This window comes from Hemitrygon akajei, chromosome 13, assembly GCF_048418815.1.
Source record: "Hemitrygon akajei chromosome 13, sHemAka1.3, whole genome shotgun sequence".
In the NCBI taxonomy this organism is placed as follows: Eukaryota; Metazoa; Chordata; class Chondrichthyes; order Myliobatiformes; family Dasyatidae; genus Hemitrygon; species Hemitrygon akajei.
Genome location: NC_133136.1, coordinates 80,719,262 through 80,738,676, shown reverse-complemented (window position 1 = coordinate 80,738,676; position 19,415 = coordinate 80,719,262). Strand labels below are relative to the sequence as shown.

Here is a 19,415-nt window from a genome sequence, read left to right as displayed (position 1 = left end):
TAATGATTTATCATATAATTAAATTTAAAGAAAAAAAGTTTAAAAGGGTACATAGATTGATTGGACTCAAAACTTATTCTGTTGCCTCAGTAAAACAACATGGTGGTAGTTTCACCATATTTAATGTGCACTAAATTAAAAATTAGATAATTGGGGCATATTCTATGACCGATTCAGAATTATGCCTTCAAAGATTATGTTTAATGATAGTTTCTTGATGAGAGTAATTGAGAAATGAAGGCACATTGCAATCCCATGCTTTCTTCAGATTGGATTTTTTATTCAGTCAGCAAAATTGACAAAAATGTTTTGCTTGATACATTAAAAAAAACATGAAATGCTGGCAGAACTCAGCAGGCCAGACAGCATTTAGTGAGGAGGTAGTGACGACGTTTCGGGCCGAAACCCTTCATTTGGCCTGCTGAGTTCTGCCAGCATTTTGTGTTTTTATTTATTTCCAGCATCTGCAGATTCACTCGTGTTTGCTTGATACATTAGTAGGTTCTGTTCATTCGAAATGCTTACTTTGGGGTATCCCAGGGGAGGGGATGAATAGGAAGAAATGTTACTCCACTCTAATAAATTGAATATATTTTTTCTGATTCAAAACCCATTAAAATGTTTTCAACGCAACTTCCTAATATACTGTAAATCTAGCAGCTGAATAAGTTTCTTCAGAGTATCACATGAAATTTTTCTTATCATTTTCCTGCTTTTATTCGCAAGTCAGCCCATTTGACCCTGTCTATTCCCCTAAATATTTGTTCCCTCCGTCAACAGCACACAGTGGTTGCACTATTTAAAAGCACTGCGCTACTCAATCACGATAGCCTGACACATTCTTGCAAATATGTAATCCACTAGCAAGGACAGTTGTTTCAGACACATGCAAAAATCGCCATCTGCAAGCTCCCCTTCAATTCGCACAGTAACCTAATGTGAAAATATATTGTTGTTCCTTCATTATTTCTGTGTCTAAATCATGGAACTTCCACGACAATTGACTCCCCTCCTGTCTCTCTCACAGCCCATCATGTGCGAGGCAGAAAGTGTGATTGAATGAGAATGACAGAATGGTGGAAAGGATGAAGAGATAGAATTGGACAATAAACAGTGACCACAGTGAAAGTGAATGTTAATCAGGACTCGTCCATACGTGTGGACAAGATGCACAAGCTGACAGGTTTTTGGCGAGCATAATTGGTGATGTTGAAATGCTTCACACTTTTGATGGGAAGTACCGGGTAGAAATCAAGCTGCATCAAGTCAATATTGCAATGCAAGAATCTTAATAGCTAAGTTACATTAAGGTCCAGCATACAGCCACGTGACCACGGCTAGTTAATCATTTTCACTGAGGTTATTTATGGGATAAAAGTTGGCTTGAATATCAGGGAGACCCCCTGTTCTTCAGGTGGTGTTGCAGAACCTTTAACAGAGAGACAGCCTCTTCAAGGGACACTACTCCAATGTTGCAGTACACTGTCAGACCCTCAGTACAATCTGAATGCAATTAAAATTGTAAAAAAGCACATAAAATACAAAATAATAAATAAAAAGATTAAACAAAGTAAAACTGATTTAACCTTTCTTTTTGCTTCCCAAACAGGAGACCAAAGCTCTCTGCTTGAATCAAATTTGGTCACAAATCCCACACCAGGACCTACTTAATGCCAGGTCCAAATGGCAATTCCCTAGGATAACGAGGGGAATCACGGAGAGACTGAGCCCCACTACTGGAAGGCTTGCAGAGCCCAGAAGCAAGGCACAGTAATGGATGAATTAACAACTATTACTTATGATGTCCTGACCCGCTGGATTACAAGGCTAGTGCTGGAACTCTGAGATTATCGCAAACTTCAAGGGCCAAAACCTGGCAGTTACTGTTCTATTTTGTAACTCCAGAAACTAACTGAAAGAAAAACACAGGAGCCAGAATATTTGTTACTTTTTTTTCCTTTTTCTCTGGTGATGTGGTGGCATAATGACATATGCCATTCATGCAGTTACACATAACCCATAATGAATTGTGTAAGCAAATAATGCTCAATCAAATATATTGACAATATTACTCAAGTATTACTAAAATATCAAATCCACTACAGTTACCGACTCCAGCTGGCAAGATTTACCTTTGTGACTCCAAGTTCAATGCAAATACTTTTGCACACCGATCAGCAATATGTTCAAAATGATCATTCAGATGCACAGAATTTGTTATAAACTACATACTTTTGGAAAATAAAACTACATGAAAGATGATTTTTTAATATAATAAACATATCTTGGAAGCTAAATTCACAAATTGCCCATTCCATCCCTAACTCAGCAGCTCAAAAACAGATAATGGGATTACGACGCAAGTAATTCCAAAAACCTACAACATGCAAATCATAATTACTGCAGCATGAGCATGCTCTTCACTGTCCGGACGCTTTAAAGCACGGTTCAACAACATGACTGACCAGCGGCAAGTTAAAGCATGCTGGTGGCAGTTAAAGCTGGCATACACGTGCAAAAAAAAAGGGAGATGCATTAGCAGCAAGCACTGGCAGGCAATTGTACCCAACTGAATCAATTCTTACAAACTGTAAAAAAATGAAGCGACGTAAATGAACCTTCTAATTTCCCAGGCTGCAAAGGAGATATTGATGGAAGAGGTGAGATTGGGAATAATTGTCCTGCATTCACACTAGCCCAAGAATCTTTGGGCTGTCATGGAAAGCAGTAGGTGCACCGTCAGGAGTCAACCCAGTAATCTGGAACTAGTGTACAAGTGTCAGGCACTGCCAGTTCTATTGCTTATTTGGCCACATTTTCATTGAGATTCATCATTACAGCTATTAGCCAGATAATAAATCCTTGAAAGCCCTTTGTTTTACCACTATAAAGAATAAAACATGATCCATTTATTGAACAACAAACTGCCAGTAAGCTAACAAAGCAGTCTGTTAGTATCAGAAGATGTAATTGTACTGGCATAACCATTATCACCTAATGCTTCATCCATACAACATCAGCTTGTGGAAGTCAGGTAAGGATAAATGGGAACTTTCCACTGGAATGCTGCTAGAGTAAGGGAATAGGTTGCTTTATGTTCCGGTACAGCCTGAACAAATCACCATTGACCACAAATCACATATTATGACTTTATGCTTCTATTTTGCAATTGTACATCTCCTTTCCTCAGAGACACCAGGGAGTTTTATATTTTTTAAAAAGTATTCATACTGTACTTCAAGGGCATAAAATTGTATTTCTCTCTAATGGTTTTTATATATAGTACAATTATTTTGCGAAGAGTGGATTATGCATCATTATTATTTTTATTATCATCATGCTCTATGCGGTAAAGCACCACTATTCTCCCATTTATCGTGATAGGAAATATAGTAGCTGAGATATGACATACCCCACCGCTGCCATGGTCAAATTGTGACATTAAGAAAGTGTGTGTCAGGCAGGAGAATGAATTGTCACACACCGCCTGATTAGATTCACACACCAGCTTGACCATCCTACACTACTTATCCTGTCCATACAAACCTGCTACTTCACCCAATGTGAGCCTAGGACCCAATTTGATTAGTTTTATGTACTGGAGTTACAAAACATGACATTTCCCTTCCACGCCATTCCACACTTCAACAGAGAAATTTATCACTGGATATTCAAAATCCTCAAACTCTATACCTGCAAGAGTGCCTTTACCACCAGAACTACAAGACTTCATCAGCACATTGGGTTGGGCACATTTTAGTTCTTTTCATCGATTTGGAACCTGTATTTTTAAGCATCTCCATACATGCTTTAAGCAACCTTTAAAGCTTACTTATTGTAAGTTTACAAATAAAAATTACATTTTTTGAAATGTTAAGCAAATGCCCCAATGAGAAAATCAGAGTCACATTTAATATCAATGCTATATGTCATGAAATTTCTTGTTATGCAGCAGCAGTACGTTGCAATACATAATAAAAACTGTAAATTAGAGTAAGTACACGTATATTTTAAAGTTAAATTAAATAAGTAGTTCAAAAAGAGAAGAGAAAGTACTGAGGCAATATTACACAGAGACAGAAACTCCCTGTCAGGAAAATCTAAAGGAGGTGAAATCTGCGTGTTCATTAACAAAGGTTGGTGCACAAACTCATCTGTAGTTAGCAATCTCTGCTCTGGGGCAATTGTACATCTTACAATGAAATGCCGGCCACGTTACCTGCTCAGGGAGTTCACTGTCGCATTCATCACCACTGTCTACACCTCCCTGAGAGCGAACGCCAAGGACACACAGGGAAGGTTTTACAGAATCAGCAGCTCTCCACAAAACAAACATCTGAAGCATCTATTCATAATTGTAGGAGACATCAATCATATAACCTGCAGGACATTTTACCCAATTTCCACCAACACGTCACCATGGCCACTAGGGGAACAAACAGACGGGACCGTGTTTATACAAACAGATACAGTACTTACAAAGCCACCCCACACCTTCATCTTGGCCTCTCTGACCATAATACCTATTTATTTAGTTTAGAGATACAGTGCGGAACAGACCCTTCCAGCCCTTTGACCCTTGTCATCCAGCAACCCACAGATTTAACCCAAGCCATTATCACGGGACAATTTACAATGACAAACTAACCCACTAATCAGTACATCTTTGGACTGTGGGAGGAAACCGGAGCACATGGAGGAAACACGTGCAGACAGGAAGGAACGTACTAGCTTACAGAAGACACCAGAATTGAACTCCAAACTCCAAAGCCCCAAAAGGCAATAGCATTGCACTACTGCTGCTCTACCGTGGCTATTAATCCCAGTGTACAATGAAGAAACCAGCCAAGAGGACCACAACTGTATGGCGCCGTGAGCAAGTCTCACTGAGTAGAACAGAACAGTTGACAGACCAACTGCCAGATGTTTGAGGAGCTGCCACCAATGAGAAGATACGACCCTCAAGTAATATGCTTCATCTGTCACCAGCTACATCTGTAGGTTTGTTGATGACATTGATACCTCAAGAATGGTCACCTCATAGCCCAACCAAAAGCCGTGGACGAGTGCAGGGGTGCACTCCCTACGAAAAGCCCCTGATGCTGCCTTCAAGTCTGAAGACAGAACAGCTCTTGCAGAAGTCAGGAGAAACCTTACCTTTAGCATCAAGAAGGCGAAGGCTGCCTAGGCATGAAGAATTATGGAACAACTGTCTGATGACGATCCCTGGTGTATGTGGCTCGACATCAAGGGCATTACAGGCTACACAAGGAAAATAGCATCAACTGTGCTAGTGACACCTCCCTCTGTGAAGCTCCAAACGACTTTTATACATGCTTCAAAGTACAAAACACAATGCCAGCACTGAAGGCCACCTCCCACCTAAGTGAGCAGACACTGCCTGTAATAGCAACAGATGGGAGAAGGACTCAGCAGAGAGTCAACCCCTAGAAGGCCGCCAACTTCCCAAGTAGAGTACTCATGGAGTGTACACACCAGCTGACTGACGTCTTCAAGGACGTCTCCAACACTTCACTCATCCAGGCTGCTGTCCCCATGTGCTTCAAATCAGCCACCATCGTCCCTGTGCAAAAGAACTCTACACCTTCAGAACTAACTGACTACAACCCGATGGCACTAATCCCATCATCATGAAGTGTTTTGAATGGCTGGTAATGGCACTTATCAAAAACTCCATTCCTGCCACGCTGGACAGAGCCACTCTACGAAAGATGCAGTTGTCAATTACCTGGCCCTGACACACCTAGAAACAAGGACACTGTCAGAATGATGTTTCTGGATGTCAGTTTGGCATCCAACACTGCTGTCCCACAAACCCTGGTGAATAAACTCCGACTCCTCGGTCTAAATACACCACCATGCAGCTGGGTGTTCCTAACCAACAGACCTCAAGCAGTCAGGATACACCACCGTTCCTCAAGATTCAAGTACATTTATTATCAAACGACGTATCAATTATACAACCTTCAGATTTGCTTGCTCACAGGCAGCCATAAATCAAGAAACTTGAAGGAGCCCAATTTAAAGGAAAAAAGAATACAAATAAAAATAAAAGACCAACACCTGATGTGCAAGAGAAAGAAAAAAAAGAAACAAATCATGCAAACAACAGCTTTCCAAACCAAACTCGAGTACTCACATCCAAACCCTGGAACAGCCCGGAGAAGACCCAAAGCTTTGCTTATCAATTCATCATATTAGCCGGCATGGAGTACAGCAGCCGGGGCAGTCTTCATAGCCTCAGTGCCATAGAGATGACCATCGCAGAAAACGAGTGAAATCGGCTCTCATCCTGACCGACAGTCTATCTGGGCCAGCGTTTATGTTTACCCAACGATGGAAGAGCGAAAGGTTCCAGTGCCCTGTAGAGAGAGTAAAGATTGCGGAGAGCTAGCAAAATCAGCTCTCCCCTTCGATCTGGGCCAGTGTTTAAATTGTCTAAACTGTGCATTGAACCTTGCACTAGGACCCAGGCACTGCTGCAAGTGAAAGGCCCTGGGCCTAAACCACGCCACCCAGCAACTCGCTCTGGGCCCAGAATTCCTTGGCCAGCCCAAGCCACTCTCAAGCTCTTCAAATCAGCTTGGTGCCCAGATCGAGCCAACCTTGCATCCAGGCCAATTGTATGAGATCAAAATCAAATCTCCTCTGCCAGGGTCCCGACTTTTCCTTCCGGTGCCCAGAGTGATCCAACCTTGCTCCCAGGCCAGCTGTACAGGCAGTGGAACTCCATCTGAATCAATTCGTCCCCCTAACTCACCTTGCCATTGCTCGCCTTCACTGTTTGCAGCAATAATTTTACACAATTTACCTCAAAAATTAGAATTAAAATTATAATTTTATTTCTTACACCTATCTCACAACATGAGGGAGTAAAAAGTTACATGTCCATTGCAATATACAAGCAATAAGGAAGGGAGATGTGGGAGGATATTGACCAAACACTAAGATTATTTATATAATTGTTTTGTATACATGTATGTACAGTCAAATACACAATGTGTACTGATCAATCTGATCGCCTGGTGAAAGAAGCTCTCCTGGAGCCAGATGGTCCTGGCCTTAATGCTGTGGTACTGTTTGCCAACTGGAAGCAGCCGAAACAGTCTGTGGTTGGAGTGGCTGGAGTCCCTGATGATCCTCCAGGATATTTTTATGCACCTGCTGCTGTAAAGGTCCTGAATCTAGGAAAGTTCACACCCACAGATTCACTGGGCTGTCCACACCATTCTCTGCAGAGTCCTGCGATGGAGAGAAGTACAGTTGCCGTACCTGGCGGGGACACAGCCAGTCAGGATGCACTTGACGGTGCCCCTTTAGAAAGTCCTGAGGATTTGAGGACGCACACCGAACTTCTTCAGCCATCTGAGGTGAAAAGGTACTTTTAGTGATTGCTTAGTTTTTTGACTTCAGGAAACTGTCGCACATGTTCAGTAGTGCCACCTCCCTCCCACCATCCACAATATGGGTGCCCACTCCCAGGGTTGTATGCTGAGCCCATTGCTATACGCTCTGCTCATACATGACTGCACGGCCAAACACCTCAGTAATCGCATTGTCAAGTTCACTGATGTGACATCACCAACGATGAGATGGTCTACAGAGAGGAGAGGTGGAAAAGTTTGAGGCCTGGTGCCAATGACCTCTTCCTCGAGGTATTCAAGACAAAGAGAATGGTTATCGTCTTCAGGAGAGCTCACACCTCTCCCACCCCTCATTACATTGATGAGCAGCTTCAAACACATCTCGCACAACTTCTCTTGGTCCCAGAACACATCCTAAACAATTAGGAAAGCTTATCAACACCTTTATGTTCTGAGGAGGCTGAAGAGAGCTGGACTTTGCACAACTACATTCATGTCCATCTACAAATGTGTAGTCGAGAGCACCCTAACATGAGGCATTGCTGAATGGTACGGCAACTACAACAGGTGGTGTCCAATGCACCACCGGCACCAGCTGACATGCCATCAGGGACATACTGTGTATACAGAACGGTACCAGAAAAGGGCCAGTAACATCATGAAGGATCCCAGCCACCCTGCTCAAGGACTATTGGCCCCACTTCCATCAGGGAAGTGGCTACTTAGCATCCATACCAGGACCACCAACTCAAAAACGACTCAAAAACCCCAAGAAATAAGGCTGATCAATACCTCTACCCACTAACCCAACCCTCCACAGCCCCTGCCAGAATCACCTGAGATACAGGCATTCCTGTACCTACCATCACTCTATGTACATACAATCAATGTACAGATGCCATCCTGTGCATTTCTATTTATTGCATTTTTTATTATTGTGTGTGTTTTTGTGCTCAGTGGATCCAGTTTAACATTATTTTTACTTTCCTTTACTCATCAGTACTGGAAATGACATTAAACTATCTTGCAACACATGTATGCCTCCAAAATACAATCTTTTCCCATTCAACCACAGTGAGGGAATCACAGAAGGTGCCTTCCTCATGCAGAGGCAGTGTTGTTCACTCAGGTGATCAGTAACCCTCGTTGCCTTAAGCTTAGTGATATATCTTTACCAAAGATACCAATTTTCCCAAAGTCACAGGGAGCAAGCTAATAATTTTCAATCCACACATCTTCAGAAAAATCTGGAACAATTTATTAAATTAGATGATGATATAATGTAAAGCTGTGTTAGTTGTGGGCATTTCAGGATCATCTGACTGGAGGAAAATAAACATTTGATTACTTTTAACTGTGCTAACAATAGCACAAATTCATGAATTTGCCAAATTAATTCAAAAGGCTCCTTTGTCTGCAAAATGGGCCAATATAATTGAGCGGCAAATTGGAAGGAAATCAGTTACTTAACAACCCCCTTTGTCTGGAATATAAACAATAGTCATCTCCTCAGCAACTCCATGTTCACTTCATCCAAATCTTTCTGCTTCTTTACTGTGTAAAAGTAATGCTCCATATGTGCACTGTTACAGATCATAATTAGAAAATACTCCTGCCTTTTAAAATGCATTATGCCACCTCTGTTCCACTGCATTTGCTGTGATAATGTTGAATAACCTTATATATCCACATATTATACAAAACGCAAAACCTTGATGTTTTAGGATTAACAGATCAGGAGGAGTAAAGTGATTTTGTACTTCCATAAAGTCACTCTTGCCCTTCATTCTTACACAGGTCACAATAGGTTAAAAGGAGAAAGCCATTCGCTAAAATCCAACGTACATCAAAATATCTAGCCTTGACTCATCTCGGAACAGAATACTGTACTCTTAGATGTGCTGTAGTCATAGCAACCGCAATTCAGTGACCTCGTTATTTCAACCTAATCCTGGTTTCGAATTCTGTTTGCCCCTCCCTTTTGGCTGGCTTGCCTGATAACATAATCATTGCAAATTAGTATGGAAAAACCCAGCAGGATTTGTTCTTGAAGTGACACAGGACTGGTCAAGCTGAAGAAAGTGTATCAAAACACCAGTTTTATCAGACATAATGTACAAATGGTACAGTAATAAAATGTGTACAGCAATAATCCCAGCTGGAACAGTTTGAATTTACAAGTCTGACAGCTCTTTTCTCTGTGCACACCGTCTGAATGGGATTTTAAAAGTCTAAATCTTTTTTTTTACGTTTTATCTCAATTTTAAGCTGTCAATTTTCTACTTCAACAATTCACTGCTTTTGCAACAGATATAATTGGTTCCAGTGAAGTCATTTTCCTATACAACGTTACACTATGGGACTTGGAAACTAACCTCTGCTCGTAGCTTCTTTCTCTCTGGTGCACAACAGACTCAATGCACTTAGGATGTGGCAGGGTCGCAGAGGGTCTTTTTAAAATGCCATTGAGTTGATATCTCCAAATTAAAATTAAAATAACTTGCTTTGGAACTTCTTACTTAAAAACGTATTTCAGTTGCTTTTGATGAGTATGTCAGAAGAGACAGCCAATTTTTTTCACAAATTCCCTCCATGTAATTTCTGTCAGAATTATTAACTAAAAATGCAGCTATCCTACATAAAATTTATTCCTATTATTGCCAGCTAATTTTATTCCAGCATCCAAATATTTACTAGTTAGCATCAACGTACAAACAGAACAGAACTCATTTGTAAATGGATTCCAACAAAGCATTAGCCGCTTCCAACTAAGCAAGCAACAGTGCCCTGAAGGAACATATTCTCAAGGTAATAATTTTTTGCCTGGTAATATAATTTAAATAACAACAGTACGTTACAGATATGACATTTTATCTGGAACAGAACATTAATTATATTTCAGTTCCATTTTCTCTAAATGAAATAAAACATTTGATCGGGGATGTAACAAAATATGAAAAAGAGCACTAGAGAAAAGATCACAGCATCTACCTTGCTCTATGGCTTTTGTGCAAATCCGACCAAAGAAATAGTGCAGTTTTGGATTGCATTGGTAACAACAGGAAGGCTACCTTTCACCATGTTTTTATGGAGTTAACATTTAGGAGACAGTGATCGTAGCATCATAAGATTTAAGTTAGCTGTAGAAACAAAAAAGGAGCAATCCAATATTTAAATAAAAACCTTTACTGGAGAAGGTCAATTTCAATATGGTGAGAATGGATTTGGTACACGTAAAGTGGAACCTAAAGTTCACAAGCAAACCTGAGATGTTTTAGGTACAGTTGAGCACATTCCCATGAGGGACAAAAGGATAACAAGCAAATTGAGAGAACTGAGAATGATGAAACCGATGCAGAAAAAGGTAAAACAAAAGAAAGCTGCATAGGAGAGGTGTGACGAAGGGTCTCGGCCCAAAACGTCAACAGTGCTTCTTCCTATAGATGCTGCCTGGCCTGCTGTGTTCCACCAGCATTTTGTGTGTGTCGTAATGACAGGTGTGTCAGGTTGTAAATATCAACTGGAACCAGGCTTGATGGCAGGTGAAAATCAGGAGAGGAGAGTGGGAGTGAAAATTAATGAGCGGCAAAGAGAATGCATGACAAAAGATTAGCGACCAACAAAATCAGGAATCGAGAAGTGTTTGATAAAGGCATAAATAGTAAGAGGGTCGGACACAAAGGAGTGGGGGCCATTAAGAACAAAAATTGGAATGTGACCCACTGAGCACATCTACATGGAGTGCTGTTGTAAGAAAGCAGCATCCATCACCAAGAACCCCCACCATTCAGGTCATGCTCTCTGTTCCCAGCTGTCATCAGGAAGAAGGCATAGGAGCCTCAGGGCCCACACCACCAGGTTCAGGAACACCCATCAAGCTCTTGAACTAGAGGGCCTAACTTCACTCAACTTCACCTCACTGAAGTGTTCCCATAACCTGTGGATTCACTTTCAAGGTCTTTCAATCTCATTTTGTTGATATTTATTGCTCATTTATTATTAAGGCAGTCTTTCAAGATTCAAGATTTATTTATTATCAAAGAATGTATAAGTTATACAACCTTGAGATTTGCTTGCTCACAGGTAGCCACAAAGCAAGAAACCCATAAGAACATAATTAAATAAAAAAATAAAAATAAGACCAACTCTCAATGTGGAAGAGAAAAAAAAATGCAAACAATTGAAGCGAACAACACTAGTATTCTAAACCAAAATTGAGTCCACAGATCTGAACCCTGCAGAAACTGGAGTCATCTAGCGGCCATGGAGAACAGCAGCAGGGCATTCTTCACAGTGTCAGTGCCATGGAGGTGACCATCACAGAGAATGAGCGAAATCAAATCTCATCCCAACCGTCACCATCTTTTCAGTCTCTCTGGGCCAGCCTTTAAATTGGCCCAAAAACGGAACTGCAAAAGGCTCTGAGTCCTGAAGAGAGGAGTGAAGATCATGGACAGCAAGCATAATCAGTTCTCACCTACGATCTGGGCTGGCATTTAAAGTGTCTAAACAGTATATCATACCTCACACTAGAACCCGGCTACTGTGAAGGACTTGGGGCCTAGACCACATTGCCCAGCAACTCGCTCTGGGCCCTGATCTTGCCACCCAGCCCGAAGCCACTCTTAAGCTCTTCAGATTGGCTCAGTGCAGAGAGCGATCTAACTTCGCTCCTGGGCCAGTTAAACAAGCACCAAATCTTCTCTGCCCAGGCCCCGACTTCTCCTCTTGGCACCCAGAGTGATCCAACCTGTATGGGCATCGGAACTCTTCCTGCAACACATCATTTCAGCTCATCTGCTGAACTTGCCTCACCCATCACTCGCCTCTTCACTGTATGTGGCAATAATTTAACGTAATTTACCTCAGAAAAAGGTGTTTTTACTGATGTTTTTCATCAGATTTCTTAGCTTTTTGACTACTAGAAACTGCCGCACACGTTTGCTAGTGCCATTTCATTGATTTCATTATGTTTCTTGTATTTACTGTGAATGCCTGCAAGAAAAGGAATCTCAGGGTTGTATATGGTGACGCATATGGACTTTGGTAATAAATTTACTTTGAACTTAAACGAACATGGATACACAGGTCACTGTTAGGGTACCAGAAGAGTACTTTGCACCTGTCTTCACTACGGAATTAACTGCAAATAGTGAAGGAGGAGATAGGTGAGGCATTAGATATGTTAAAAATTGACAGCATTAATTTATTAGAAAAGTTGGATGATCTTAAAGTAAATAATTACCGGGACTGTATTGATGCATTCTTAAATTACGAGAGAATCACAGGAAGAAATCTTCCAGTGTTCTTTGGCATACAAGGGTAGGGCCAGTAGACCAGACAGTACCAGTTGTTAATCAACAAGAGAAAATCTGCAGAAGCTGGGAATCAAAGTAACACACACAAAATACTGGAGGAACTCAGCAGGCCAGGCAGCATCTATGGAAAAGAGTGAACAGTCTACATTTCGGGATAATACCCTTCATCAGGTCTTGGCCCGAAAGGTCAACTGTTTAGTCTTTTCCACAGATGTTGCCTGGCCTGCTGAGTTCCTCCAGCATTTTGTGTGTGTTTACAGTTATTCATCCCTTGCTTAAAAAAAGGGAATAAGGTTAAACCCAACAACTACAGCTTCACCTCAGTGGTAAGAAAGATTTCAGAAACATTGATCCAGAATAGTTACCTGGAAGAATATGGTTTATTTAAAACAAGCCAGGATGAAACTGTTAAGAGAAAACTGTATTAACAAATTTGATAGAATTTTCTGAGGAAAAAACTGAATCATTAAAGGTGATGCAATTGATTTGCCAAGTACGCCTTCGAGAAGGCTTTTGGTGAGGCAATGAGTAAAAAGGCTCAACTGCGATACTGTGTTCAATTCTGCTTGCTAGACTGAAGAACAGATGTGTAGCGAAAGAACAAAAAAGATTTAGGAGAATGGTTCCCGGGATGTGGTAGTATAGTTAAAAGGATAAATTCCAGAGAATGGAGTGGTTTTCTTTGAAGTGAAGGCAAAGATGATTGAAGTACACAAAATGATGAGAGGTCTGAGCAGAGTAGATGCTGGGAGGATGTTCCTGTTTAGATCATAAGACTATAAGACATAGCAGCAGAATTAGCCCATTCAGCCCATCGAGTCTGCTCCACCATTCCATCATATCTGATTTATCATCCTTTCAGCCGCATTCTCCTGCCTTTTCCCAGTAACCTTTGATGTCCTGACTAATCGAGAACCTATCCACTTCCACTTTAAATACACCCAATGACTCCCTCACTATTGGAATTACTTCTCCGCATCCACTCTTCCTAGGCCTTTCAATATTCAAAAGGTTTCAATGAGATACCCCCTCATTCTTCTAAACTCTAGTGAGTACAAGCCCACGGCCATCAAACACTCCTCATACCTAACCCTTTTATCCCCAAAATCATTCCTGTGAACCTCCTCTGGACCTTCTCAATGCCAACACATATTTTCTTAGATAAGGGGCCCAAAACTGCTCACAATACAAGTGCAGTCTGACAAATGCCTTGTAAAACCTCAGCATTATATCCTTGCTCTTATATTCTAGTACTCTTGAAATGAATGCTAACATTGCATTTGCCTTCCTCACCAGTGACTCAGCCTGCAAATTCGCTTTTAGGGAATCCTGCACATGGATTCCCAAGCCCCTTCACACCTCTGATTTTTGAATTTTCCCCCATTTAGAAAACAGTCTATGCCTTTATTCCTTCTACCAAAGTGCATGACTATTCACTTTCCTATATTATACTCCATCTGCCACTTCTTTGGCCATTCTCCCAATCTGCCTAATTCCTTCTGCTGACTCCCTGCTCCCTCAACATTAACAGCCCCTCCACCTATCTTTCTACTGTTTGCAAACTTGGCCACAGGGCCATCAATTCCATTATCCAAATCACTGACATACATATAATGTGAAAAGAAGCACTCCCAACACTGACCCCTGCAGAACACCACTAGTCATCAGCAGCCAACCAGAAAAAGCCCTCCTGCCAGTCAGCCAGTCTTCTATTTATGCTAGTATCTTTCCTGTAATACTATGGGCTCTTACTGGGTTAAGCAACCACATGTGCAGCACCTTGTCAAAGGCCTTCCAAAAATCCAAGTATACAACATTCACTGACCCTCCTTTGTCTATCCTGCCTGCTATTTCCTCAAAGAATTCCAACAAATTTGTCAGGCAAACTTTCTCCTTAAAGAAACCATGCTGACTTTGACATATTTTATCATGTGCCTTCAGTACCCTGAAACCTTATCCTTAATAATAGACTCCAACATCTTCCTAACCATAGAAGTCAGGCTAACTGGCCTATAATTTCCTGTTTTCCGCTTCCTTCCCTTCTTACAGAGTGGACTGGCATTTCCAATTTTCCAGTCCTCTGGAACCATTCCAGAATCTAGAGTGATTCTTTAAAGATCATTATTAATGCCTCCACAATCTCTTTAGCTATCTCTGTCAGAATTCTGGGGTGTAGCCCATCTGGTCCAATGGGCTTATCTACCTTCAAGGATTTCAGTTTCCCAAGCACTTTCTCCTTAGAAAAAGCAAAAACACTCAATTCCGCCCTCTGACACTCTCAAATTTTGGGCATCCTGCTTGTGTCTTCCACAGTGAAGACAGACGCAAATTACTTATTAAGGTTGTCTGATATTCCTTTGTCATGCATTACCACCTCTCTCAGTGTCACTTTCCATTTGTCTGATATCCACTCTTGTTTCACTTTTACTCCTTATACATCTGAAAAAAAAAACTTTTGGTATCTTCTTTTATACGATTGGCTCGTTTTCCTTCATAATTTGTCTTTTCTGCCCTTATGGATTTTTTTAGCTGCTTTCTGTTGGTCTTTAAAATCTTCCCAATGCTCTAACATCCGAATAATTTTTGCTATATTACATGCCCTCTCTTTTGCTTTCATGCTCTATTTTCCTCCCTTTGGAACTTTTCTTCTTCTTTGGAATATATCTATCCTGTGCCTTCCAAATTGCTCCCAGTAACTCTAGACATTGTTGTTCTGTTGTCATCCCTGCTAATGCCGCCTTCCAATCAACTTTGGCCAGCTCCTCTCTCATATCTCTGTAATTTCCTTTATACCACTGTAATACTGACACATCTGACTTTATTTGCTACCTCTCAAAGTACAGGGAGAATTCTACCATATTATGATCACTGCCTCCAAGGATTCCTCTACCTTAAGCTCCCTAATCCAATTTGGTTCATTACATAACATCCAATCTAGAACTGTCTTTCTCCTTGTGCACTCAACCATGAGTTTTTCTAAAAAGTCATCTCATAGGTACTCTACAAATTCCATCTCTTAGGATTCAGCACCAACCTAATTTTCCCAGTCTACCTGCATAGTGAAGTCCCCCGTGACTGTCGTAACATTGCCTTTTTTACATGCCTCATCTATCTTCCATTGTAATTTGTACCCCACATCCTGGCTCATGTTCAGAGGTCTGTATATAACTCCCATCAGGGTCTTTTTACCCCTGCAGTTTTTGGCTCTTCTGATCCTACGTAACTTCTTTCAAAGGATTTGATTTCATTTTTTTACCAACGGAGCCACCCCACCTTCTCTGCCTACCTGCCGGTCTTTTCAATACGATGTATATCAGATTCAGGTACAACTATTGATCACATACACATCAAGACATACAGTGAAGCATGTTGTTTGCATTAATAACCAAAATAACCTAAGGCTGTGCTGGGGACAAGTACTGCCACACTTTCAGATGCCAACACAGCATGCCCACAATGTTCAGCTGAACAACAAAAAAAGCAACAATAGCAAAATAAGCCTCTTTCCTCCGTCTCACCTACCCATACACTCAGGCAGGCCTCTGGGGCTCCGCTTCCAGCTCCTGACCTGGACCAACAGACATTGGGCCTCTGACTTCCAGACACACCTGTCCAAATGGGCACAACCATAAGGCCTCAACTTCTGGGCTCACCAACGCTGATTTTTGACATTCAGGCTTTCACACTTTCAGCAACAGCAGGACTCACTGATCAAGAGACCTTAAGTTCCGGGCCTTGAGCTCCAGACTTGCACAAGCTTCCAGCCCTGGGACTCAACAATCTGGGGGTGGGGGTCACGCCTGGCCCGGACTAGCAGACTCATACACATTGGGTCCACTTCCTGTCGCTGACCTTGAACTCCCCTCACCCGTGTCCCTAACCTGTCCCATGTCCGTGAGCTGCCCCCAAAACCATCCCCACAAACCAAACTAAAACTATGGCTGAGTTTGGCTGAGGGTTCAAAGGTTGGAGGTCACAGATATTAAATGAAGGGGGGAGAGACAGAGCAACATTTCTACATAGCTTGTGGTTGGAATTTGGCATATGAGACACGGTGAAAGCAGGTTCCATTGTGATATCCTCCATGCTGTTCACCTCACATGGAATTGACCACCAGCCTTTATGCTTTTCCAAACTCTGGTTGAATTTGATGTCCTGTATAGGTGAGTTGTGATATCATGGAGTCAACTGAGTGATGGGGAAAGAATTTGATTAGCTCACTGTTGGCAAAACAGCAAATAAAAATAAGGAAATATAAAGTAATTCATAGAAAAATTAATGTAAATAGAATTGAAAAAAGCACAAAAATAAAAAAGTTTTCTTTACAAAAACCTATTTACTATATATTCTACAATTTCAGCTTACAGTATTATTTATTAATTACTTTTTTTGTATTTGCAGTTTGTCTTCTTTTGTACTTTGGCTACTTGTCAGTCTGTGTGTAGTTTTTCATTGATTCTATTGTATTTCTTTGTCCTACTGTGACTGCCTGCAAAAAAATGAATCTCAGTGTGGTATATGGTGACAGATATGTACTTTGATAATAAATTTACTTTGAACTTTGTACTTTAAATTTCCTTTCATTTTCAGGGCCTCACAGAGATTGCTCAGCAGTTATTGTCTGCACTATTAATAAGACACATCATATATCCTTACAAGTGCTGTTAAACATGGGAGTTACTTCAAAAACAAATCGCTGTTCCTCTTTGTTGGCTTGTAGGAACACAAGAAATATTCATTTTCAGATGCAGGACAAAAGCAGTGTCCAGGGACTGTGCATAAAATAAGTATTAGTCCCTTTGTACATGCTTGATGTCCCTAAACAAAATCACCTTTATGGCCCCGTAAGCCTGCTCCAGATATTAACTGCTCTGGTCTTGGCTTCAAGTCCACTTTCCTGCATGGTCCTCAGAATAACTTGACTCCCATATCAACCAATTATCTAGCTTTGAATATAATCAATGATTCAGCCTCTGCAGCTTTCTGAAGCAGAAAGTATTAAAGATTCATGACCCTCAGGAGAAATACCTCAACTCCATCTTAAATGCAAGATTCCTTTTTCTGAAACAACGACCAACAGTCTTAGATTCCACAACATACTCAAAATATTTAATAGTCAATGGCCTTTAAGATCAGCAGATTCTCTCTCTTCTCCTATGAAGTATTTTATCTAATCTGCTCAATTGTTTCTCAAAAGTGAACCCTTCATCCCCAGAATTGAAACACTTGTGAACTTTTTCTGAACTTCCTCCATGGCAAATATACCCTTCCTTAAATACGTAGACTAAAACTATATACAGAAATCTAGGTGCAAATTTTCCAAAGATCTGTAAATATTTCCCTTTTTTAAGATCTAAGTTTTATTGAATTGTTTTAATATTTTTCTCCTTTTAATAAAAACGGAAGAAGCAAGAAGTACTTAGCAGGTCAGATGAAGGGTCTTTAAACAGAAATAATAATTGTTTCTCTTTCAACCCATATTGCAGGACCTGCTGAATGTTCTAGTATTTCTTCTTTTTATTTCAAATTTCCAGCATCTGTCTTGATAATTATTTAACTACAATTAATAACTACAAGCTAATATTGCAATTCACTTTTGAAGAAACCCTCATATTAATCTATATTTCTGACTGAGCGAGCTGTATAATCAAAAATAGTGGCTCACTTGAATTTCATTTTAATTGCACTGATACTGTTGGCAAAGCTGGCAACAAGACATCCTCTGCAAGGCCAGAGTATTAGTGACAGCAACTTCTAGATTCAATGTTCGAAGTAAATTTATTATCAAAGTTCACATATCCTACCATATAATTATTTACGTGTGGGCATGCACAATAAATACAAAGAAACACAATAGAATCAATGAAAACTGCAGACAACAAAGAAGGACAAACACTCAATGTGCAAAAGGCAACAAAAAGTGCCAGTATAAAAAAAGAGAATTTTAAAAAAACACAAAATATTAATAGTAAATAAATAAGGAATAGATATTGAGAGTACAAGTTGTAGAGTAAGACCACAGGATGTCGAATCAGTACAGTGTTGGGGTGAGTGAACTTGAGTGAAGTTATCCCCTCTGGTTCAACAGCCTGGTGGTTGAGGGGACATAACTGTTCTGGAACCTGGTGGTGTGGGACCTGAGGCTCCTTTACCACCTTCCTGATGGCAGCAGTGAGAAGAGAAAATGGTAGGGATCGTGGGGGTCCTTTCTTCAACAGCACTCCTTGCGGATGTGCTCAGTAGTGGTGAAGGCTTTCCCTGTTATGTACTACGCTGTATCCACAACATTTTGTAAGCTTTTCCGTTCAAGGGCATTGGTGTTTCCATACTAAGTCACAACGTAACCAGTCAATATACTCTCCACTGTGCATTTGAAGAAGCTTGGTAAATATTTGCAAACTTTTAAGACAGTAGAGGCTCTGCAATTATGTGATGGACCCAGGACAGATCCCCTGAAATGATAATGCTAAACTATTTAAAGTTGCTGATCCTCTCCACCTCTGATCCCCTGATGAGGACTGGCTCATGGACGTCCAGTTTCCTCCTGCTGTAGTCAATAATCAGCTTTTTGCTTTTGCTGACGTTGTTACCAACTTCGATTCAGTCAACAACAGTATTATCATCTGCAAACCTAAATATGGCATTGGAGCTGCCCTTAGCCTCACAGTCATAAGTATAAAGTGAGTAGAGGAGGAGGCTAAGCACACAGCCT

General features: G+C 40.8%; 1 protein-coding gene across 8 annotated transcripts in view; it reads right to left on the bottom strand.

Annotated features, from left to right (window-relative positions):
- ldb2a (LIM domain binding 2a) overlaps positions 1-19,415 on the bottom strand; it is a 508,992-nt gene that overhangs the window by 409,672 nt on the left and 79,905 nt on the right. The window contains exon 1 of one of the 8 annotated variants that reach the window (XM_073064959.1): positions 4,220-4,286. The exons of the other annotated variants lie outside the window; for them this stretch is intronic. Coding sequence (XP_072921060.1) covers positions 4,220-4,248 — 29 coding nt within the window. The 5' untranslated portion in view covers positions 4,249-4,286. Of the gene's footprint in view, positions 1-4,219; positions 4,287-19,415 lie in introns of those variants that run through there. 8 annotated transcript variants of the gene reach the window in all.